A 25,591-nucleotide genomic window follows, 5' to 3' on the forward strand; every position below is an offset into this window, starting at 1 on the left:
CAGAGCTAAGTGAATGTATCTCTGGCACACAATGTCTGTGCCAAGATGCATCTGACCACAATCTCTGCCCATTTTGGAAGATCTTACACTGCCATGGCTTGCCTGGCTGACTGACGTTCAGCGGTGACACCACTTGCCCGCCAGACGTCTGATTTGTGACTGCCCGACGCGCTGGAATTCCACCTTGTATATGCTTGATAGGCTGCTCCAGCAGAAACGTGCCATTAATGACTACCTATACGAACTCTGCGGCAGGACAGGTTCTGGGAGCTTGGTTTTTTTCACCACGCCGGAGGCTGCTCATGCATGATGCATGCAGACTTCTGTGGCCATTTAATGAGATCACATTTGATGGTCAATCACAGACAGGGCGCCATCAGTGACATCTTACCTTACGCCTTCTTTCTGGAGCGTGCATTGCATCGTGTCATTGATCAAGCCGTTGAGGAGCAGGAGCAGGAAGATGAATGCTGAATGAATTCCCGGCGGGGGGCTACTCCATCTGAGACAAGTCAGCAGGAGTCTGAAGAGGAGTCAGAGGAGGATGGTGCCTGTGGTGAGGAAGAGGAGCAAGAAGAGCAGGCGTTAAACTTTTCTGGGATCCCTGGGGTTGTCTGTGGATTGGGGGAGGAGACAGAGGACAACATTCTCCTGGGCGATGAGCAAGAGCCAGGCTGCTCCACTGCTTCCAATTTAATGCAAATGGGGGCCTTTATGCTCCAGTGTTTGAAGAGGGACCCCCATATAAAAAGCATAAAGGGCAAGGACCAGTACTGGGTGGCAACGTACTTAGACCCCCGGTACAAACACAAAATGGCAGACATGTTACCAGCATCACAGAGGGCTGTCAGAATGTAGCATTTCCAGGCCTTGTTGCGGGAGATGCTGCATTCTGCTGTAGCAGGCGCTGGCAGAGGAATTTCCACCCACAGAGAAACTGTTGCGAGTACCAATCCTACAGTGCATGCAAGAAGAGTGCGGTTTAAAGATGTCTTAGTCACTTTGGATATGAGATCATTCTTGCAGCCAACCCGACGACAGCCGCCGCCCTCCAGATCCAGCCTCAGGGAACGCCTAGACCGCGAGGTGTCCGATTACATCGGGGCTACGGCTGAAGTGGATGCTCTGAGAAGCGAGGAAACCCTTGACTACTGGGTGTGCAGGCTTGACCTGTGGTCTGAGCTGGCACAATTTGCCATGGAACTCTTGGCTTACCCCTCGTCGAGTGTCCTGTCCGAATAGACGTTCAGCGCAGCAGGAGGGATCGTGACCGATGAGCGCACTCGCCTAGCTTACAACAGTGTGGACTTCCTCACATTTCTAAAAATGAATGAGGCATGGATCTTGGAGGAATTTAACACCTGTGATGACCACGTTTAATTAAATTTCCCCTGCCAGCCCACACATATCTGCCACCACCCAGAACAAATAATGGTCCCTGTCTTATGTAAACACAGCGGCATAAAAGGCCTTTTCTGTCCGGTGAATGCCTAATGTTTGGGACCTCCGGAGGAATTCAACACCTGTGACGGCCATGTGTTATCGAATTTCAGTTATTATCATTAGGTTTTTTTTCAATAGGGGGGATTTTGTTAGCCATGTTTTTAATCCAATTTTATATTTTTTGTTCTTTTAAACATATGTATTTGACATGTATTTGTACTGGCCTGCAGTAAAATTGATATCCAATGACCATCTAATATACCTTCAGCCACATAATCACTTGATGTTTTCTGTCCGTTGAATTAATAATTTTTGGGGCCTGTGGTCCATGGCCTGCAGTAAAATTGCTGTACAGTGACCGCCTAATGTACCTCCAGCCACATTATCAATTGTTCATGTCTGTACGGTGAATGAATAATTTTTGGGGCCTGTAGTCCACTGGTCTGCAGTAAAATTGATATCCAATGACCGTCTAATATACCTCCATCCACATAATCACTTGATCTTTTCTGTACGGTAATTGCCTAATTGTTGGGGCCTTAGAGGAATTTGACACCTGTGACGACCACCTGTTATCGAATTTCTCCTATTCTCATTTGGGGTTTATTCAAGAGGGGGGTTTTTAATCCAATTTTATATTTAGTTCTTTTAAACATATGTATTTGACATGTATTTGTACTGGCCCGTAGTAAAATTGTTATCCAATGACCGTCTAATATACCTTTAGCCACATAATCACTTGTTCTTTCCTGTACATTGAATGAATAGTTTTTGGTGCCTGTACTCTACTGACCTGAAGTAAAAGTGTTATCCAATGACCATCTAATATACCTCCAGCGACATAATCACTTGATGTTTTCTGTACGCTGAATGCCTAATGTTTGGGGCCTGTACTCCCGTGGCCTAAAATATTATTTTTCTAGGCTCCAGCAGGCCACATTTTTTACAGTTTCCCTTTTAAGACGCATACAAATGGCGCCTGATTAAAATACATATTTTTTGTGGGAATTTTTGCCATTGATCCCTCTCTGGTATGTCACTGTCCATGTTGTGGGATGATTTGTGCACTTTTAGTAAGTATTTGGTGGCTGCAAATATGACCTGAAGGTTTTTCAGGTTTGAATGCCAGTAAAGTGAATGGGGCCCACCGCGAACTTGCGGTTCGAGAACATTTGATCGCGTTTGCGAATCGTCCCGGATGATGTTCGTCCATCACTACCGATTTAGTAAAATTGTGTTTATCTGAACAATTTGCCAAGGAAGCTAATAGATCCTCAGGAAGTAGACCAGATAGTTGTGAGAATACTAAGCTTAGTATGGGAAAGACTCAATATGTTGAAAGTAGGTTTTAACCAACTGTACATGGTCAACTGGAATGCAGAATCCATCCATATCCAATAAAATATTAAATTACAAATATTTCAGATAACACATTATTTAAGTGTCTTCAAACTGGGGTTCCTTGACATCCCTGATGCCCTTTGTCACCTGGTCAGTGCATTTGTGCAGACTACAGCAACACATTAGTGGCAAACAGTTTTCTGTCTGCTTAAGGTTGGCCTGAAATTAAGCAATATGTACAATTCTCAGTCAAAATGTACCATCTTCTCCTTTAGGTAGAAATAGGAGTAGAGGTTCCCTGGAAATCTGTTATGTGTACTTTAAGGGGGTCGTGTCAGAATGACAACTTATTACCTATCCACAAAATAGCTGATAAGTGGCCCAATCGACCACGAGATAGATGGACATTAATTGTGTATATATGCATTGCTGATCCATTTAAATTCTGTGTGAGCTCATAAATAATCTTTTTATGGTGTGTGTATGTATATATATACATATATATATATATATATATATATATATATATATATAAAATGATAGATAGACTTTAGGCTGAATGTAGTGATCTATTTATCTATCTGAATTCCTATACTATTTTTAGTTAATATAATATTGTAATGCTAATCTGTATTTAGTGTGATGCACATAATCAAATTTCCCACTTATGGCAGAGTAATCCGGCAAGCAGTTCCATTGCCGGAACTGCCTGCCGGATCCGTCAAAATGTATGCCAACTGATGGCGTTTGTAAGACGGATCAGGATCCTGATCCGTCTTACAAATGCATTGAAATGCCGGATCCGTCTTTCTGGACGGATCCAGCTTTCCGGTATTTTGAATGCCGGAGCCGGCACTAATACAGTCCTATGGAAAAAAAAATGCCGGATCTGCCTTTTTAGGCAAGTGTTCAATTTTTTTGGCCGGAGATAAAAACATGCTGCGGTTTTATCTCTGTCCTGATCAGTCAAAAAGACTGAACTGAACACATCCTACATGATGTATGCTATTATGTATTTATGACCCAAATTTCACATTGTACAACAGAGCAAACGCTCACGCTGATGCAACAATGGGGTTATGGAAGAACAGCTTTTGTCTTGCTCACTGCCCTGTAGTTGTTGGGGACCTGTTTGGATAAAATCCAATGAAGGAGGAAGTAGTAGAGGATAAGGATGATGAGCTACCACTGGAGGAGTTGGTAATCCAGGAGGATTAGGCTGATGATGACTAAAGATGAGCAATGTACTGAAAAATTTGATTTGCCAGCTTCGCTGAAGTTTTACCCTATTCAGCCTATGAATCAATGCGTTTTTAATCGACACTTAAACAGAAGTGCACCAGTCTAACGGCTGTTAAAAACAGTAATACGCTAGTGCAACATGTCTTTTGGGTTTAAAAAATAATAACTCGCGTCATCCACTTGCTCGCGCAAAGGCAGTCTGCTCCTCTCTTGATTGAAAAAGACTTGCGCTGTGCGTGATGATGTCACAGTACACTCGTGCACACGACGTGATCATGCACAGCGCAGGTCCTTCGGCAGGTCTTTTCCACTCAAGAGAGGAGTGAACTGCCTCTGCGCAAGCAAGTGGATGAAGTGAGTATTTTTTTTCCTGTTCTTTTAGCTGCCATTTTAGGAGAAATGATTCGTTACCACATAGATCATGGAAATTCGGCTTCATAGTGAATCACATTTTTCCTAAAATTCGGACCAAATTCCACTTCGGATGCTTTGTTTCGCTAATGATAATGACATTGGCCATGACCAATCATTTCAGTTGGGGTATGGCAAGCAGCATTCTTGGTTGCTTACATACTGACTACTTTTCTTGACCCTAATGACCTAGTTAAGACTACTGTGTTGTTTTCCAGATGCCGAAAGTGGGAAAAAATGTTTGCATTACCAGGATACACTCTGTAGACAGCTTGCCGCAGCTTTTGCCTAGCATATGTCTGCCGCCCATGTATCTGACCATGAGGCTCCTCTCTGCAGCTACTGAGTCACCAAACTCCCACTGTCTACACTACTACAATTAGCAGGGGCCACAATAGCAACAGCAGAAGCAAATTCAGTTTGAACATGGATCCGTTTTTTCCGGTGCCACGCCAAACTAGCCCAGTTTGCAGCTGATCTATTGTCTTGTCCAGCCTCCAGTGCAGTGACAGAGAGGGCATTCAGCATGGCAGGTGGTGTCACACTCAAACAGACAAACTTATGCTATCCTGGTTCTGTGCCAATATCTGCCTTTGTTAACAGTGGCTTTTTGGTGCTGGCCCAATCATGCCACCGCCAGTGCATGACTGTCCATCATGTGACAAGAGAGAAAAAACATGAGTGCTAGGCAACCTCTGAGTATCATACATCAATTCAGGACAATTGTAGCACTTTTGATATGGGTAGAATTGATTCAAACTAGAATTATTATTTTTTTTGACTCATTCAAGAGATTTTCAAGAAATTTGCTCATCTCTATATTTGGATATAAAGACGGAATGTATACTTTTAAATATTCTGTACAATGCTGCAGCACTCCAACTGGTGTTTCAGACAAGACTACGAGTATTCCTGTTACTGACATATGGATGCCTCATAAATAATGTGGCATGTAATAAATATTTTATGTGAGTGATGTCTACATTCATGAAAATACTTCTCCATGTAGTAGATTCAAATATTTAATGAACCCAAGCAGAACACATGAAACCTGCACAACATTATTAAACAATGAGTACAATATTACAATATAATTCTGCACATGAACAGCGTGTGATGATTGCTATTAATTATTATTATTATTTTCTTTCAAGGGCCATTTGTCATTGTGAAGATGGAACCAAATGGTAACGTGGGTGAATGACCATATACTATTTCATTAAAACATTTGTGTGGAACCCCTCCTCCGTGCCCTAACACATTGCTCATTAACATTTGCAGTAGTGGTGAGCGAAATAATCAAAAATTTTGCTGCTTCGTTGAATTTCACAAAGAAATTCGCTTTGTGATGAATTACTTCGTCACAAAGTGCATTTCTTTGTAATTAACGGGCACAATGATGGTGAACGGAGATTGTGGCGACCCAACCCCATCCCCCCAGTCATTCAACCCCTCAGATTCTACGTTCATCGCTGATCGCGGCATCTGAGATGGACATTGAGGGATTTCAGGGGTTAATCTGGTGGAAAAAATATATATAAAAAATACCTTATCCATTTGATCGCGTAGAGACTGCCGCGGGCATCTTGACTGAAGATCCAGCACAAAATCTCAATTGGTGACATATTGACGTCATCATGCCGGGTGACGTCATATGTCAACGCACGCAAGATTTTCATTGGAATCTTCAATCAAGATGGTCACGGCAGCCTCTTCTCGTGTGAATGGAGGAGGTGAGTATGATCCCCTCCCCATCATTTCAGGGAAAATTGATTTGCTATCATGAAGCACAAGGAAATTCGGCTTTGTATACTTCGATTCACCCAACCCTAATATACCGTATTCTCTTGACTACTTGCCACAATGACAACTATGAATGACAGCCATATTACCTCTCATTACCATCAACCTTAGTGCTCCCATAGGAACCATGTTAACCTGAGCTCATCAGTACCAAGTATAGTGCCCTCTCCCTGCTAAGGTACAAGCTTTAGTGCTCCAATAAAAGCCACATCAAGGTATACTTACCTGCTCCATGATGTGCAGTTGTCGAATGTCCTGATCATATCATGAATAAAGCCAAAGGCTCAATTCACATTAGTGTCTAGCAGGAACCACGAAAGCGATTTGGATCTCTTACCCTATAGCAGGGTTCAGCAACCTTCGGCACTCCAGCTGCTGTGAAATTACAACTCCCAGTATGCACACTTACTCAGCTATTTTTGAAACTCCACTAGAAGTGAAAGGAGGATTCGGGGAGTTGTAGTTTCAGAACAGCCGGAGTACTGGAGGTTGCTGATCCCTGCCCTACAGTATTGGAAGACATCGGATATGCAAAAACTAGATATCGCCAAATAAATACCCAAAGAGCATCTGTCAGCATGATCAACCCTACTAAACGAGGCATACTACCTGGTAGAGTTGATAATGTGAGAGCAAGGACCCCTCTCTTGCAGCAATCCATTGTGTCTTGATTGAGAAATACTTAGACTTTTATGCTAATGAGGTTCTCGAAGCACCACTTCACCTCCACCTTTTGCCTGGCCCTGAAATCTCAAGCATGCTTCATAGTGAGTTCTATCGGCACAGTTCAAATATCTGGAGCAGGGACAGCTGAATGAGATCTACAGTGCATGCGTGACTGAACACTCACTGGCGCATGTACAACATTTCAAAGTCAGACACTGAAACAGTAATGATGCCTGGACCTGTTACTGGGAGACAGGGAGTGAATTAGGAAAAAGATGGAAACGATGTAATGCTCTTCCTCTTGCCTAGGCCTACCCCTTGGGGCTTCCAGCACCTTATTAGCATAAAAATAAGAGTAGGAATTCTCAATAAAGACACATCGGATTACTGCAAGAGAGGGGTCCTGGCAATCGGCATAATCAACCCTATCAGGCAGTATGCATGTTTACTAGCATTGATCACGCTGACAGATGGTTTTTAGTTATTTTTTTAGATTTTAAAAAGGTTGTCTCATCTGAGACATTGCTGGCATATCGCCAGGATATGCCACCAATATAAGATAAATGCAGGTCCCACCTTTGGAACCCACATCTACCTCAAGAACAGAGCCCCCAAAGTGAATGAGAGTGAACAGCGCAAGTACAGCCACCCTCCATTAACTTCTTTGAAAGTTCTGATAGAGGTGATTGGTGAGGTGGCCGTACATGTGCGGTAGGCTCTCCATTGACTTCTATAGGTCTTCTGGAAATAGCCACGCTCAGCTATCTGAACTCCCATAGTGAATGGAGAGCAAACCGCACATGTCGCAGAGGACACAACTCCTTCAAGCTTGTTTTTGCAGGGTTTTTCTTACTTTTGTTGCCCTACTCGCGTCCATTAACCATTATACAGGATCTATTAGCCATTGTTCACCCAGCTCAGTTATGATGCCTTTTATTGTTCCCTTTACGATCCAGTCATTAAAACTGTTCAACTGCACAGTGTAAACCTGATTTTTATGTTTCTAACATCTAACCAAGAAAACTATGAAACATTCAGAAACTTTCAGAAGCTTTGTATAATAACAAATGTAATACTGTTAGATGCTCTGTACACTGTATATTCACTTTGATATTCTATTCCTTATTTAACAGGTGTCACTGGACAGACCAGCTATGGTTTTTATGGTGAAAGTCCCACTTTCGGCAATTATCCACCACATTCAGGTGATTTCAGAAGTGCGTGGATGCCAGCACCTGCAGAACTACCGAACTGTCCACCAGGAGTAGAATATCTTAGTCAGGTTGGAAAACGCTATGATTCTTGTGACTTCAGTTTTATATAAGTGTTGTTACTATATGTTGTTTCAATGGGGAAAATTTTGGGTAGAATTTATATGAAAGTAGATGAGGCCTCACTCACGTTACAGAACGTGTCAGAGCCTATTCAGTAAACAGTAAATGATTTTACATGCGGATTGAATCAGTTTTTTTCTTAGATTGTACTCAGTTTTTATTATCTTTTTCATGTCTGGATACCATCGTTTTGGCATCCCTTGTTCTCATATGTGAACTAAAATGGGAGAAGAACACACAGCATCTCCTCGCAACCATCAGTGAAAAGCGGACCAAACACGGATGCTGCCTGTGTGCTCTCAGTTTCTTTTCACGGAGCCATTGACTAGTGTTGAGCAAAGCGAAATTTGGTACGAAGTTTAGGAAAACTTTGATTCTAAATAAATCTGAATTTCCTTGTGCTTCGTGGTAATGAATCAGCTTTCCTAAAATGGCGGCTGCACGTGAAAGCAAGTGTAGAGGAAACAAGCCTGGGAATGCAAGATCACCCATAATGCCGTGCAGCTAGCCAATCCACAGGTAGCCACCCCCCTATGATGTCCCAGCTAGGCATAGCCCTAAAAAAATAAATAAAAAAAATGGTTCCACGTGGTCACCTGCATTTTCCTGTGAGCTGAGCATAGGGAGAGATGAGACAAGACGCTCATTCACTAGGGAGAGTATTTCTGCAAACTGTTTATTAACAGAGAGTGTAGGACAATATTGGAGAGGGAGAGTGCAGGGAGACTGCTGAACTACAGACTTTGCTACAGTTTATCACTGTGTACATAGCAAGAGTAATAGCTAATCCGATCTGTTAACGATAAAGTTATACACTATGGCTAAGGCCTCTTTCACACTTGCGTTGTCCGGATACGACGTGTACTCCACTTGCCAGAATTACACGCCGGATCCAGAAAAACGCAAGCCAGGACGCTATTAAAGTCCTGGTTGCCATAGTAGGAGCGGGGAGCGAGGGAGCGGTATACTTACAGTCCGTGCGGCTCCCGGGGCGCTCCAGAGTGACGTCAGAGCGCCCCAGGCGCATGGATGACGTGCCATACGATGACGTCAACCATGCACCTGGGGCGCCCTGACGTCACTCTGGAGCGCCCCGGGAGCCACACGGATGGTAAGTATGCTGCTCCCCCGCTCCCCGCTACACTTTACCATGGCTGCCAGGACTTTAGCGTCCCGGCAGCCATGGTAACCACTCAAAAAAAGCTAAACGTCGGATCCGGCAATGCGCCGAAACGACGTTTAGCTTAAGGCCGGATCCGGATCAATGCCTTTCAATGGGCATTCATTCCGGATCCGGCCTTGCGGCAAGTCTTCAGTTTTTTGGGCCGGAGCAAAAAGCGCAGCATGCTGCGGTATTTTCTCCGGCCAAAAAACGTTCCGTTCCGGAACTGAAGACATCCTGATGCATCCTGAAAGGATTTCACTCCATTCAGAATGCATTAGGATAATCCTGATCAGGATTCTTCTGGCATAGAGCCCCGACGACGGAACTCTATGCTGGAAGACAATAACGCAGGTGTGAAAGAGCCCTTAGAGACAGTTGCCTGGGCCCTTTAAATGAACTAGCAGTGGCAAAAATGTTGCAGCAGAAGTAGCAGCAGAAGAAGGGGCGGTGGTAGCATTTGCAGCAACAGGCCAGAGCTGCCACTGTCATGCAGTAGTCGTATTTTAAACATTAATGTAGCTGCACTAGAATGTTTGACTCACTCTTCACAATCATCTTAAGTTAAAACAGATACAAACAGCCAGGAATTGGTGGGTTCCTCTGATACCACGCTTAGTTGGCATGGCCCAGGAACTACCTGTATGCTCTCACCTTGCCTCTTGCTTTTGCTGCTCCATCTTTTAGGCAAGTAATGGTAGCCACCTGATCTGCTCTACTTTTCAGCGAGAATGACCTTTGTGGGGACAGTCAGCAGTTACAGGCCAGAAGAGACTTGGAGGAGAGGTCCACTGATGGCTCCGTTAGGTGTGCAACTACCGATTATGTCAATCAGGAAGGAGCACATGTTGCGAGAAGTCAGGGACATGCAGAAGAGACAGGTGAGGGTGACAGCCAATCTCACGTGACGGCCAGGTGAAGAGAGGGCATCGTCATCATCAGGGGCGAGAGTGGCAGTGTGCCCGTGTGATAGCAGGGTGGAAGCACTGGGAGATCTGGAGTCAAACATGGGAGGGGTACACTGTCTGCTACTTGGGAGACTACCTGTGAGGAACAGACTAGCAGTGCAGGGGTTCATAAAAGCAGCAGCAAGCATCAGACAGTGGTGGAGAGAAAATGTGATACTTGGCAGTGTGGGAATATTTCACATAGTCACTGGGGGATGTTAGCATGGCACTATGCAGGGCAGAAGGTGAGGAGCAGCCAGGGGGCTAATTTTGGCACGAAGGTCCTGTGTCAACACATGGAGCATTACCATAAAGTGGGAAAGAATGATGCAGCAACCCCTCTCCAGCAGTCAGGTCTCATCAACAACAGCAGAAGGAAGCTGTCGTTCCTTCCCATCAACTTCAATGTCGTCTATTGCTCTTGATGCTCCTCCCCCTTGTCACTGGTTTCGACAGCAATCGATCGCTGAGGCAATTGCAAAAAGACAACGGTATGCATGCGCTCATCCAATGGCAATGAAACTCAACGTGCACCTGGCCAAGTTGATGGCACTGCAGTCCCTCCCTTTCCATGTAGTTGTGCCCACCCAAGGTGTAGAGTCCCAAGCCGACAGTGCAGCAGCATTAGCTCCAAATGCAGCTAGTTATGTCTGGAGTCTCTGATGACCAGTTTTCTTCAGCCACCTCCTGAAGAAACCAACCAACAGTAGCAGCAGTGGGACATCCAGCAGAACCTCAACCAGCAGGTGATGGCATTCTTGGACTGCACCTTGTCAGCCATGATCCCCTGGACTACTGGGCATATAAACTTGAAGTGTGGCCGCAACTGGCCGAGTTTGCCATGGGCATGCTTTCCTGGCAGACCAGTAATGGGGCATAGTCAACCTTAAGAGGACTCTCCTTTCCTTTCAAAATATTGTGAAACTAACCTTCATAAAGATGAATCAGGCATGGATCAACCAGGATTTCCAGACACTGGTGCCTGATGCAACTGAATAGATGATTCTACCACGAATAATCATACTGTAGTGTGCTGCCACAACGGAATATTCTGCAAAATGGGCCGTTACTTCTGGCCACATGCTGCTGCCACCATTCTGATGCTGCCACCCGCCTGCTGCCTCTACTGCCATTCCTACAATGGGGCATCTTGGCTTACTGATAAGTACATGTTACATTTTTAAAATGCTATGTATGCCACTCGGCCTTGCTATCACAGTGCTGTTGTTGGGTTCTGCTACTACTGTGATCTGCCACCATATTGTGCTGCTGTTTACCAGCTACTGCTGCCCCTTCTCCCTACTCTGTCATGGGGGTCACTATTGTCACTGTCACTGTTACTGCCACTGCTACCACCCTCCCCACTCTGTCATGGGGGTCACTATTGTCACTGTTACTGCCACTGCTACCACCCTCCCCACTCTGTCATGGGGCCACTATTGTCACTGTTACTGCTGCTGCCACCCTCCCCACTCTGTCATGGGGGCCACTATTGTCACTGTTACTGCCACTGCTGCTGATGGGCCACTTGTGTCACTGTTATTAACCCTGCTGATGCTCATGTGCATATACTCACTGAAATGAATGTGTCGGTGTTCGGTTCAAACGCTGTCTGTTATCAAAACGGCCTGCACCTGGATAGAAACATTGCAAATATCAAAGACAATATATAATACCATTTACAGTAAGTCCATGTATAATAAAAACCCAAGGGACTATATAAAGTTATAACAAGAGATGAGCAAACTATTCATAAATTCGATTCGGCTGCTTCGCCAAATTACTTGGTCATCAAGCGCATTTCTTTGTAAGTAGTGGGTGCAATGACAGGTAGCAGCGATTGTGCTGCTCCCCATCATTGTAGCCCTCAAATGCCGCGTTCATACATGACCGCGGCACCTGATAGCAGTAATCACGTGTAAACATTTTTATTATCATACTTACCTCATCCATCTGCTCGAGATGGTTGAAGATCTAGCACAAAATCTGATGCAGCCGTTGTGACGTCATACGTCACCGCGTACGGGATTTCATGCGAGATCTTAAATCAAGATGGCGCCAGCCGGCCTGTCATGAGCAAATGGATGAGGTAAGTAGTATTTATTTTTTTTACAATATTTAAGAGAAAATTGATTCGCTACCACCAAGTACGGAGAAATTCGGCTTTGCTGCAAATCGCATTTACCCTGAAATTCGGATCGAAGTCTGCTTCACAGACTTTGATTCGCTCAACACTAGTTATAACCTTTATAGTCCTCGTGAAATGTTATCTGATGTAGCCAAAAAATATCAGTCCATCTGCCAATATACTGGCATTTGCCACAGTTTATATATAAAAAAGTTATATTTGTAGGACATATCTACAGTACAATGTATACAAATGTGCTAGTCAATATACCTACCACCAGCTATAAGGTATATTTGATACCAGACCATGGGAGATTTTGCAAGGCATTATAAAGTCACAAATTATGGCCTATGCCATAATTGTACAATAATTCTTGACTTTAGGTGCCTCCCACCACTTTTGATAAAAGGGGAAAGCCTAGTGAGAGGGTCTGGAGACAGATTTATCATATTCTGACCTAGCTGGTGTAGATTTGGGTTTCTGGTGCACACAGGGCGGTGCCTCTCACTTCAGTGTACAGGAGATCAAGGCTATTGTAGGAACTGCCAGTTTTGATAAATCTCCCCCCATAGTGTCTACATAACATCACAATAAAACCAGAAATAGTGTCCCATATAAATGCCACCCAGAATGGTAATCTAGAGATCAGCCCACATTCCTGTACTGCAGCTTTCTGCTACTACCTCTGTTCCTCTAGATTTCTCTGTCTGATTGGAAGTCACACATGAGCCTATGTTCACATCCCATCCACAAAGACTGTCAAGTTTTTGTAGTTTTTTTTCTTCTTTTTTTTGCTTGCAACTTTGTTGTACTTTGATATACATAGTGTAACTATTGGCCATATTTTATAATTTTTTCTCATGTATTTTATATTTTTTTACAGATAGATCAACTAATCATTCACCAGCAGACCGAACTGTTGGAAGGTAGGTAAAAACACACTCAATGGGGCATATTTATTATTACTCTACTAAATTAAGACAGCATAAAAATAGTTGAAAACACAGAAACTGCACCAACTTTACCATACTAGAACATGCTGTATGATACATTTGTGGCATCTTGCCACATATGTTAGATATCTTCCTTTTCCTGATACAAACTCTTGCCTGGCCTACTTGCCACAAGCCCTGGAAGAGCGAAGTGGAGGATGGGAGTGTTGGTGGCTCTGGCTGCAATAATTATTGGCAGTCCTCATAACCTATGCTCCCTAGGACCAGGACAATGATAGGACGGCACAACCTTTCTTTTCTTGGGGCACAACCAAATGTTGAGGCTCCTGTCTGATGGTAGTTGGGGTACCCTTGGTGCTATGAGTGTTAAATGGGTGCAAGGCAGATGTAAGTGCAGTGACTGGCTTATGGTGCTGCAATCAGTAACCAGGCCAGTTGTTGAAGATAAATCTCTCTTTACTAAGAATGGGGGTTATAGTACATCCTGTAGTAAAAAAAAACACAGTTCCAAACAATTCACAGTGCTAATATTTCCATATAGTGATGTGTAGATATAGCCCAGGTTGGAGATTGTAGTACAATGTAGCAAACCTAAAAATAATGCTCCTCTCGGGAGCTGACACCACTTGGGAGTACCTATTGCTTCTTTCATGACCATCACATCTTCCACTTTCTTGCTTGGTAATCTTGCGTCACCCATGGAGACCATATCACCATACTTCCCACCAATTAAAATAGGGATGAGATGTTTCTGGACTGAGCCTTATCTCTTCAGGGGCTTGTAGCAACTGCATTGCTGTTTCTATGGCATGTGTGCCCTTACTAAGGGACTCTTTAATGAATTGCTCCTAATATAAATTTACCTAGCGGGAGCTTCATTGATAATGTTTGAAAGAAAAAGTAATTCAATTTATATAAAGATACAGTAAATCTTAGATTGTACCTGAAGCGGAAGTAAGAGTCAATATATTTGCCAATTCCAGTACAAACTGATACCACAGACATAATAGAGGTACAAAGTCCTACTATGGTAACATTAGATTTCAATTCAGTTCATGGATTAGTAGCTGTATAGAAATGATACAATATATGATTAGCCAAATCTGATAAACATGACGCTGGCGATCTGCTTTGTGGTTTATTGTTGCTGGGGGCTTTTATGTTTGCATACTTGTCCTATTATATTTATTACATCATCCATTCAGTTCTTATTTTAATGTGCTGTTGTGTGCAAATAGACACAGTAAGTGTTCATGGTAATAGCTGTAGCGTGTGAGGTTTCACAAGTCTACACAAGCCAAGAATATCGAAGACTCCAGTTTCACAATGTTTGTCTGGAACTTAATTGTTGCATAGAAGTATGCTTATTTTATGATCAATAATTTACCAGAGAGTCAGGTAAAGGTGAACAGCAAAGGTGTCTCTAGAAAGTCCTATAATATGTCGCATCATTATGTGCATGTCTTAGCAAGTGAGCCCAAAGCTATTAATGTGCCCTCTCTGCCAGCAGTGCTTAGTTTCTTGAATGGACAGTTGATGAGTTATAAACCATGTTCATGGACCATGTGCATATACTCGCTGAAAAGAATGTGTCCGTGTTCAGTTCAAATGCTGTCTGTTATCAAAACGGCCTGTGTGCAACAAGCTTAAACTATATATACATATCAAATACAATACTGTTTACAGTACAGTCCATGTATAATAAAAACCAAAGGGACTATATAAAGTTATAACTAGAGACACGCAAAATATTCAGAAATTCGATTTGGCTACTTCCTCACAAAGCGCATTTCTTTGTAAGTAGTGGGTGCAATGACACGATTGTGCCGCTCCCCGTCATTGTACCCCTTAGATGCCACGTTAATACATAATCGTGGCATCTCATAGCAACAATCGGGTGTAAAAAAAATCTATAAATTATATCATACTTACCTCATCTATCTGCTCGCGACGGGACGACCGCCGCCATCTTGATTGAAGATCTAGCATGAAATCTTGAGTGGCCCGTGGTGACGTCATACCTCACTGCGCACGGGCTTTCATGCAAGATCTTAAATCATGATGACGGCGGTCGGCACGTCACAAGCATATGGATGAGGTAAGTATGATTTTTTTATTTTTTTTACACCGGATTATTGCCATCAGATGCCACGATCATGTATGAATGTGGCATCTGAGGGGTACAGTGACGGGGAGCGGCACAGTCGTATGATTTTTTTTGTTTTTTACACTATTTCAGGGAAAATCGATTTGCTGCCACAAAGTGATATTCCATCAGGGTCTGTCTAGCCATTAATGTTTTCCTTCCTGGAAAAGTCTACCCAAGAGATTTTTACCTAGAGGCCATTACCCTTACCTTCTTTGTTTCTATTTCTATGTACTGTAAGACCCAAACCCCAGTCAAAATTACTTGCATTAAGCTTGAAGTCATTTGGCCAGCCCTAAAAAGCATATTGTAGGACCCCTGTAGATTGATGTCAGAAGCTCTTGAGTTTCTGAGCTGAACCCAATGCTGGCACTAGATTATATGAACCATCATTTATATAGGTATTCTATTCTAATATTATACATTGTCTTATTGTATAATTATTTTGTATTTTAGCCTTTACAGGATTTGAAACAAAAAATAAGTATGAAATAAAAAACAGCATGGGCCAGAGGGTATACTTTGCCGCAGAAGAAAGCAGTTGCTGCAATCGATATTTCTGTGGAAGTGCCCGCTCCTTTGCTATAGAGATTACTGATAACAGGGGCCAAGAAGTCATTCGGCTATTAAGACCTCTTCGATGTACTTGCTGTCTCGCTCCTTGCTGCCTGCAAAAAGTAAGTATAAGACAGTACAGGAGTAAAAAAACTGCCTTTTTTCTCATTTATATCACATGTGGTTATCACAGCAGTTCTGCCTTATGAGGGCATTCACACAATGCCACATCTTCACAATGTCTCTACGAAGGACGTATGCCAATATCAGATCCCTACCTTCTGTAATTACCTGCAATTTAATCATTTTATTATTTTCTTTTTCACAACTGCTTCAATTATCCATAGTTTAGGTCGAGAAGTGACAGAATTATGAATGTTTTCAGAAATAAAATATAAGGTCTGCAGTGTCCACCCTTCTCCAAAGGCAATGAGAAAGAGTAGATTTATGCTAACACTATTAGTACCAGTCACTGCTCTTATTGAAATGTATATAACAATGCATTTTCACTGAAATTCATTTAAATTGGAGGAGATTGTAAAGTTTTTGAGTTTGTAGTTTATTATAATATGAGTCTAATAGGACATATTGTAACGCTAGTTATTGTCAGGATAACGACTACCTTTACATACAAACAGGGATAATGAAGCCCTAAAACAACTCGGACCCACTATACCTACCCAAGGCAGTGACCCAACAACTGGACGATATACTGTAATATGTGAATGGACGGCACACAAATGGGAACAAACAAACAGACAAACACTAGGGGAGTCGTCATATGGAAAAACTGTGAAATGCCAGTTGGACAATGCAGTACAAGTAACGCCAGAGGCAAACGAGAAAGCCAAACACACCAAAAAGTCAGAACCAAGAGATCAATATTATACCAAAACACCAGAAGCCAAAAACATTGCCACAATACCAAATCCAATAATCCAAAGCCAGAGGAGTATTTGCAAGGAACCAGTAGGGTTAGCCATAGGTCAAGAAATCCATCTCTACCTGCACATTCAGAAGGTGCCGGCTTTTTATACATTTAGAAGGCAGCTCATGTTGTTGTGTCTGCACTCTGGGTGGAGCTGTCACCCGCATGCCCTGAAGTTCGGAAGGCCCTGGCACACCACCTCATTGACCTGGGGCTCCAACTTCAGTAGAGGCTGTCCTGCAGCCCTGGTTCCCCCATCTAAATATTATCATTTAATAATAAGATTTGTCTTTTAATTCTCTGCTTATTTAGCAAGCACCAAATTTACGCAAGATTCACATCAGCCTCGGATGTTCCAACATCCATTGAAGATTGTGAACAAAAAAAAAGGGACAAAATATCACTGTATGAAAGAGAATACCTGAAAGCATAGCAGAAATCAGTATCCATATTATAGTCAATGGGATCCATGGGGCACTAGTGGTATCCGATGTATGCCGGATCCGGTAATTCTGGTTTTCCTTCTATAAAGTAATAGAAAACTGAAATTTTGCTGTATATGTGAACCTAATCTTACAACAGTAATTGCTTTATATATTATACATGCTTATTTCCTAATGTGTTTTTGTCTTTATACATAGCTGGAAGTTCAGGCTCCTCCAGGATTACCAGTTGGTTATGTTGCTCAGAATTGGCATCCTTTTCTACCAAAATTTACAATACAAAATGAGAGACATGAAAATGTTTTGAGGATCATTGGACCCCTTCTTTCCTGTGGTTGCTGCTCAGATATCAACTTCCAGGTATAAAAATATATTATACACATATATTATTTTGTTAATAATAATAAGCTAAAGCCCTGGCCAAAAAATAGGAGCAACTATCTTTATAAAAAGCCATGTGCTAAGGCTGCAATATCCACCACCGCTCTTAACACTTTTTACAAGGCTCTGTTCAGTTTTTACAGGAGCCATGATTGACATGACAGATATTTCATAATGGATCCTGTTGTATCCCAATGACTTAGGCCAGAGAACATTTACTCTACAGTGAGAACATGCCCAACGCGGAACATCTTAGAGGTTATTCAGGAATTTACAATCATGAGCTGTTTTCACATTAACAGGGGTCCGAGTCCTGTCACCCCCAGGGTGACAAGACTTGCATTGACATAAGTATTCAGACCCTTTACTCAGGACTTAGTTAAAGCATCTTTGGCAGTGAATACAGCCTTCAGTCTTCTTGGGTATGATGCCACAAGGTTTGCACATCTGTAAAAAAAAAAATGTTATGCCATTCTTCTCAGCAGATATTCTCAAACTCCGACAGGTTAGATGGGACATTCGGTGGAAAGCCATTTTCACTCAAAGACATTCACATAGTTGTCGCTAAGCCCCTCCTGTGTTGTCTAGGCTGTGTGTCTAGTGTAATTGTCTTGTTGGAGGGTAAACTTTCAACCCAGTCTGAGATCTATAGTACAGTGGATAAGGTTTTCATTAAGAATTTCTCTTTACTTTGCTCCATTTAGCTTTCCCTCAACCCTAACCAGTCTCCCTGTTCCAGCCACTGAAAAACACACCCACAGCCAGAATTATGCAACCACTGCAACCAACATGCTTCAATGCAGGGTAATTATTGGGCAGAGCCTGGTTTTCTTCAAACATGACACATAGAATTGAGGCCAAAAAGGACAATCTTGGTTGCATCAGGCCAGAACATTTTGTTTCTCACAGTCTGAGACTCTTTATTTTTTTTCTTACTGCCATAAATCCAGATTGGAGTGCTGCAGAAATGATTGACCTTCTTTGTCTCCCATCTGCACCATTGGCGGATCCAGGGGGGCAACGGGGCAATTCCCCCCCCCCCCCAAGAATGTAATGAGAGCCAGGGGCCGACAGTGGACTAAACATTCCGGGCCCTGCGGCGGTGGCAGCGGCAGGGAGACATAAGCACTTCCATTGTGGAAGCGCTCATCTCCACATTCATCTGTATCGACGTCAGCGATACAGATGAATGGTGCGGAGGAGCAGGGGAGAGGCGTCTCCCTTTCCCGTTCCTCTGATAGGTTACAGGCACTAGGCCTGCAGCCTATCAGAGGCCAGTGCAGGCGGCGCCATGACGTCATCGCGCCGCCTGAGCCGTACAGAGCGGGACATAGGCCGGAAGAGGCTTGCATCGCATCACTGCCATGGAGGTAAGTATAAGTGTTTATTGTTTTAATTATTTTTAGTACAGTATGGCAAGAAGGGGGTTGGGGCCCTATATACTGGCACATTATGGGGGGGGAGCGAGGAAAATTAGGAAACGAAGATGTCTGTCTGTCAAACTCTGCAGAGATGAGAGATGGCTGAAAGAAATCATCATGGTGGTCTGGTCTGAATGGAGAAGTTGAAGAAAGAGAACATCTACATCAAAGGAGATGTCACTGGATGTAAGTGGTATGGGTGCGATATATGGTTGTGGCTGTGTGTGGGTGTGGCTTGAGGGCGGGCGGGGACACAGGGGCCCCATAATCTCCTATTGCCCGGGGAAGTGCCCCCTTCCGAGACCAGGCTCTAGATCCGCCACTGATATGCACACAGGATCTTTGAAGGCAATTGGGTTCATGGTGACATCTCTTACCAAGGCCTGTTTCCCCAATTACCTAGTTTGGAGGGTCGGCAAGCTCTAGGAACAGTACTGGTTGTTCCAAACTACTTCCATTTAAGAATTATGGAGAACGCTATGCTCTTGGCAACTTTCAGTGCAACAGAATTTTTTTGTACCCTTCTCCACATGTGTGTCTCCACACAATCCTGTCTTTTAGCTCTACATGCACTGCTTTCCGCCTCATGGCTTGGTTTTTGCTCTAATATACATTGTCAGCTGTGAGACCTTGTATAGACATGGTGTGTCTTTGCAAATCATGACTAAATTTACCTCAGGTGGACTCCAATTAAGGCGCAGAAATATCTCTAAGGCCTCATGCACACGACCATAAAACAGATCTGCAAAACATGGAAGCCACCCGTGTGCCTTCCGCAATTTGCGGATCGGAACAAGCGGCCCATTGTAGAAATACCTATTCTTGTCCGCAAAATGGACAAGAATAGGACATGTTATATTTTTTTGTTGCAGGGCCACGGAACAGAGCAACGGATGGGGACAGCACACAGAGTGCTGTCCGCATCTTTTACGACCCCATTGAAGTGAATGGGTCCGCACCCGAGCCGCAAAAAATGCGGCTCGGGTGCGGATCAGAACAACGGTCGTGTGCATGAGGCCTAAGATGAATAAGAAAATGGGAGACCCACCAGCGCTAAATTTCAAGTGTCATAGCAAAGGGTCTGAATACTTACAGTGCCTTGCAAAAGTATTCTGCAACCTTGACTTTTTTCGTATTTTTTTACATTACAGCCTTCAATTCAATGTTTTGTTAATCTGAATTTTATGTGATGGATCAGAACACAATAGTCTAAGTTGGTGAAGTGAAATGAGAAAAATATATAAATAAAACATTGTTTAGAAATAGAAAACAGAAAATTGGCATGTGCGTATGTATTCACCCCCTTTGTTAGGAAGCCCATAAAAAGCTCTGGTACAACCAATTACCTTCAGAAGTCACATAATTAGTGAAATTATGTGCAATCTAAGTATCACATGATCTGTCATTACATATACACACCTTTTTTGAAAGGCCCCAGAGGCTGCAACACCTAAGCAAGAGGCATCACTAACCAAACACTGCCATGAAGACCAAGGAACTCTCCAAACAAGTAAGGGACAATGTTGTTGAGAAGTACAAATCAGGGTTAGGTTATAAAAAAAAAAAAAAAAAAAAAAAAAATCTTTGATGATCCCCAGGAGCACCATCAAATCTATCCTAACTAAATGGAAAGAATATGGCACAACAGCAAACCTGCCAAGAGACGGCAACCCACCAAAATTCACAGACTGGGCAAGGAGGGCATTAATTAGAAAGGCAGCACAGAGACCTAAGGTAACCCTGGAGGAGCTGCAGAGTTCCACAGCAGAGACTGGAGTATCTGTACATAGGACGACAATAAGCCGTTCGCTCCATAGCGTTGGTCTTTATGGCAGAGTGGCCAGAAGAAAGCCATTACTTTCAGCTAAAAACAAAAAGGCATCTTGTGAGTTTGCAAAAAGGCATGTGGGAGACTCCCAAAATGTATGGAGGAAGGTGCTTTTGTCTAATGAGACTAAAATTGAACATTTCGGCCATCAAAGAAAACGCTATGTCTGGCGTAAACCCAACACTTCACATCACCCAAAGAACACCATTCAGCAGCCGGGACTGGGAAACTGGTCAGAGTTGAGGCAAAGATGGATGATGCTAAATACAGGGATATTCTTGAGAAAAACCTGTCCCACTCTGTGCGTGATTTGAGGCTAGGACGGAGGTTCACCTTCCAGCAGGACAATGACCCCAAACACACTGCTAAAGCAACACTTAAGTGGTTTAAGGGGAAACATGTAAATGTGTTGGAATGGCCTAGTCAAAGCCCAGATCTCAATCCAATAGAAAATCTGTGGTCAGACTTAAAGATTGCTGTTCACAATCGCAAACCATTCAACATGAAGGAGCTGACGCAGTTTTGTAAGGAGGAATGGGCAAAAATCCCAGTGGTAAGATGTGGCAAGCTCAAAGAGACTTATCTAAAGCGACTTGGAGCTGTGATTGCCGTAAAAGGTGGCTCTACAAAGTATTGACTTTGGGGGGGGGGGGGGGGGTGAATAGTTATGCACATTGACTTTTTCAGTTATTTTGTCCTATTTGTTGTTTGCTTCACAATAAAAACATATTCAAAGTTGTGGGCATGTTCTGTAAATTAAATTATGCAAATCCTCAAAACAATCCATGTTAATTCAAGGTTGTGAGGCACCAAAATATGAAAAAAGTCGGGTGGGGGGGGGGGTTGAATACTTTTGCAAGGCGCTGTATATCCATGCAAAATTAAAGTTTTTAATTTTTAATAAATTTGCAAACATTTCTAAAATTCTGAGTTCTCATTAAGCAGGAATGAGTGCAGATTGATGGGCGAAAACTAGGATTTTTTATATTTTAGCACAAGGCTTAACAAAAATGTGAAAAAAGTGAAAGGGTCTGAAGACTTTCTGAATGTGTTGTATCTCTTTTGAAGACTACTCAATATAATTCTGGGGTGACTTTTAGAGTTTTAATGTGTGCAAAGTTGTTGGTTCTAAGATTTTGGATGTCCAAAACAGTTTCTTCTTCTCTTGCTTGGAAAAAGTCACTGAACCAGTCAGGGTAGGGTATAATGAGCCCTGCACTCCATCCTAGCTCTGTCCCCAAGTATTTGCACAATCCACCACAACCGGCAGCCCGCAACTGGATGGCAGTGCCTTCCTATTATATGTGCTGGGACCGAATCAGGGAGGGGAAAACAGGGAAACAAAATAACAGAAGACTAGTGACAGAATGGCACAGCGGACAAAGACCGAATTAGAGAACGTGCCAAGCTGAGGTCAATACCGGCAATACCAAATCAGAACCAGTAACATGAACCAGGGATAGCCAGAGGTCAAAACCAGGAGATCACGTCAAATCAAAGGTCCTTGTAAACATTTCTGTGTCGGTGTGGATAAAAAAGCATTTGTGTTTCCTCTGTGAAGATGTCCGTGAAGGATTCGTGGTTGGTCCGTGTGTCCGTTTTTTAACATCCGTGTGTCATCTGTAATTCACTGATGTTGCTCAGCTGACATTTTTTTTCCAAAGAGTCTCCTATCAGTCTTCAGTGACACGGGTGTGTGTCGTCAGTGATTTTACGGACCCATAGACTTTAATGGGCGTGCTTCGTCCGCATCACAGATCAAAGTAGTGCATGTCCCCGTGATTCTTTTACTGACCCACGGTCAAATGTGAACAGACACGTCAGTAAAAAACGGAATTGTGAACAAGGCCTGAGAGTCAGGGTACAAGCTAGGGTCAGGATTCCAATAGCAACTTCACAGGAACAAACACTAGTGTGGAAATCCAAAGGATGGAACCAATCACAGGAAACCTGTGGCTAGCAGGCTGTCTGTTTAAATAGGCAGCACTTCCTGGTCATGTGTAGTGATGAGTGGCAGGGGCTATATTCGAATTTGCGATATTTCCCAAATATTTGGGCAAATATTCGTCATATATTCGGGAATTCGAGAATATTTTCTTGATTGTGAAAAATCGTCAATGTAATATTTGCGTAATGCGCGCGAAATACAAGCGTGGGTCACTGTTGCTACATTTTCCAAGCTGCTAGAAGTTTCCTGAGACTGGAGAAAAAGGTTGGCACGGCAGAACATTACAATAGCTTCATATGCAGATAGAGTGATCCAATATATTCACATTTTAGCAGGTCTGACTACAAATTACTGATTGGTGCACTATGTATTGTTGTGAACTTGTGACATCACAGCACTATGTATATATGTATTTATGTATTTATGGACAGCAGAACCTATTACACTACCTAACACCCTGCACAGCAACAGCTACACTATATCAGGATATAACCTACAGCTAGAATATTTATATTCAGATTTTATAGCTGCTATTGTTTAACCCATATATTGTAACTGTAAGCAAATTCATAAAGTAAGTTTTGTTTTCCACAGGTAATGTCAGTTGATGAGACCTGTGAAGTTGGTAGAATTACCAAACAGTGGTCTGGCCTGGTGAATGAGATGTATACAGATGCTGATATCTTCGGGGTCCAGTTTCCATTAAACCTTGATGTAAAAATCAAAGCAGTAATGCTTGGGGCATGTTTTCTTATAGTAAGTTTAATATATCGTATCACATACTGTTACTTAAAGAAATGTTCCCATCTCAGAAATTGGTGGCATATCACTAGGATATGCCATCAATGTCAGACAGGTGCAGGTCTCCTGAAGTAAAGGTAATTGCACCGCGCAGGTGCAGGCATCTTTTGTTCATCGATGTAGGAGTTCCAAAAGTAGCAGATTGCTGGCCTATTTCTGGTAGTCCCACCACAGTGAATGGAGAGGTGGTTGAGCATGCGCTGTGCACTCTACGTTCACAGCTACTGGACTCTGTTTAATGAAATCTGATCCCAAATAGACCCTCCAACACAGGTGTGAACGAGCCCTTATTATGTTGTATGATTGTTTTACAAACCCAGAATTCAGTCTCATGTTTTTTTTTTATTTTTTTTTTACAGGATTTCATGTTTTTTGAATATTCTAATGAAAACTGAAGAGTGTAGCAGCAGGATTATTGTTTTTTTCATGCAAAGTGAAACATTTTGGAAGAAAAATATATACATTCATGGTAAAATTGTTAACCTGGTGCTTATAAAGCTCAGTCATACATTATGTTCACAAATTATTTGATATGTTTAAAATGGAAGTTTTTAGTATTATATCTTATATTGAAAAAGCTTTACCTAGAATCGGGTAAAAAGACATAAATGCTAAAAAGTGACCATACCATGATAAAAATAAAGAATTACTCACCTCCACCTTGGTTCTGATGCTGCTCCAGAACTCTGCCGCTCTCCAGTTTCTGCCCGCTCTCCTCATCTTGACACACCAGAAATGCTCAGGCAATCACTGCCTGAGCGGATCAGCACCATGATAGGCTGAAAAGGCCTTACCTGGCAATTCTGGTGTGTTTTGCTGGGACAGAAATTGGAGATTAGCAAGGACCGGAGCAGTGTTGGAACAGCATTGGCTGGAGATTGGTGAGGTGAGTGAGTCTCCTTTTTTATTCTTAACATTTTCTGGTCTATATTTATTATTCCCCCCCCCAGAAAACCCATTTAGAACTGACATCAATAATGCTGCTTTTAATGATATAAACAGGAAAGTACAAAAACAGCAATAAAAAAAATCTACTTTAAAAAATACCCTATATTTATTTAATCTGTAAACAACTATCCGCTATGATCTCCCCATAAACCCGCGCACTCAGCTGTGTACAGTCTTAAGCATGGTTAGCCATTCCTAAATATACATTTATCACCCGATGTTACAACGAACTTTACTTTACTAAAAGTTTTTGTTTTCATATGTTCTGTCATTTACTGTAGTTGAGATTTCTCTGTTCTCACCCTCACTTTTGGTGAACTCTCTATGCTCAATCACAATGCCAGTTATCTCTCCATTGTTATCTCTGCTGCTGGTTTTCATTAAGTGGTCAACCTCAATTAGGGGTATAGCTAGGAATGCTGGGCCTCATAGCAAAGTTTTGAATGCATCTTCCCATAAGCATGAACAATTTCCAGTACCATGTGAAAGTAAATGTGAGTAGTGGACATGCCTGTCAAGTCACATAAAATACAGGTAGCCCCTTACCCTCTCAGCTTTACGCTTCGTGATGAAGTTATTTTATTCTGAGAATCAGCCGAACCTAGCTTTTCATAAATTTGCTCATCTCTATATATAATGCTTGGAAGTCACTTGGTAAAGGGAGTTGTACTGTTACATGCCTAGGATTAAGCGTATGGCATGGGCTATCTTCAATCATCAGCAAAGGAATAACTTGTCTGATTCTTCCACTTGTCTGTTTCC

General features: G+C 42.6%; 1 protein-coding gene across 1 annotated transcript; it reads left to right on the forward strand.

Moving 5' to 3' along the window:
• Positions 1-8,128: 8,128 nt before the first annotated feature.
• LOC122935685 (phospholipid scramblase 1-like) lies at positions 8,129-24,276 on the forward strand. The gene is made up of 6 exons (XM_044291512.1): positions 8,129-8,188; positions 13,361-13,403; positions 16,033-16,253; positions 17,701-17,862; positions 23,675-23,836; positions 24,241-24,276. The coding sequence occupies exons 1-6, from the start codon at positions 8,132-8,134 to the stop codon at positions 24,274-24,276; spliced, it is 681 nt and encodes a 226-aa protein (XP_044147447.1). The 5' UTR covers positions 8,129-8,131.
• Positions 24,277-25,591: the final 1,315 nt, after the last annotated feature.

The sequence above is a fragment of the Bufo gargarizans genome, chromosome 4, assembly GCF_014858855.1.
Source record: "Bufo gargarizans isolate SCDJY-AF-19 chromosome 4, ASM1485885v1, whole genome shotgun sequence".
NCBI lineage: Eukaryota > Metazoa > Chordata > Amphibia > Anura > Bufonidae > Bufo > Bufo gargarizans.

Coding starts and splice junctions, on each gene's coding strand:
- LOC122935685 (XM_044291512.1), top strand. CDS start 8,132: ATGCCAGCACCTGCAGAACTACCGAACTGTCCACCAGGAGTAGAATAT. Junction 16,254..17,700: donor CTCCTTGCTGCCTGCAAAAA/GTAAGTATAAGA, acceptor CTTTATACATAG/CTGGAAGTTCAGGCTCCTCC. Junction 17,863..23,674: donor GCTCAGATATCAACTTCCAG/GTATAAAAATAT, acceptor TGTTTTCCACAG/GTAATGTCAGTTGATGAGAC.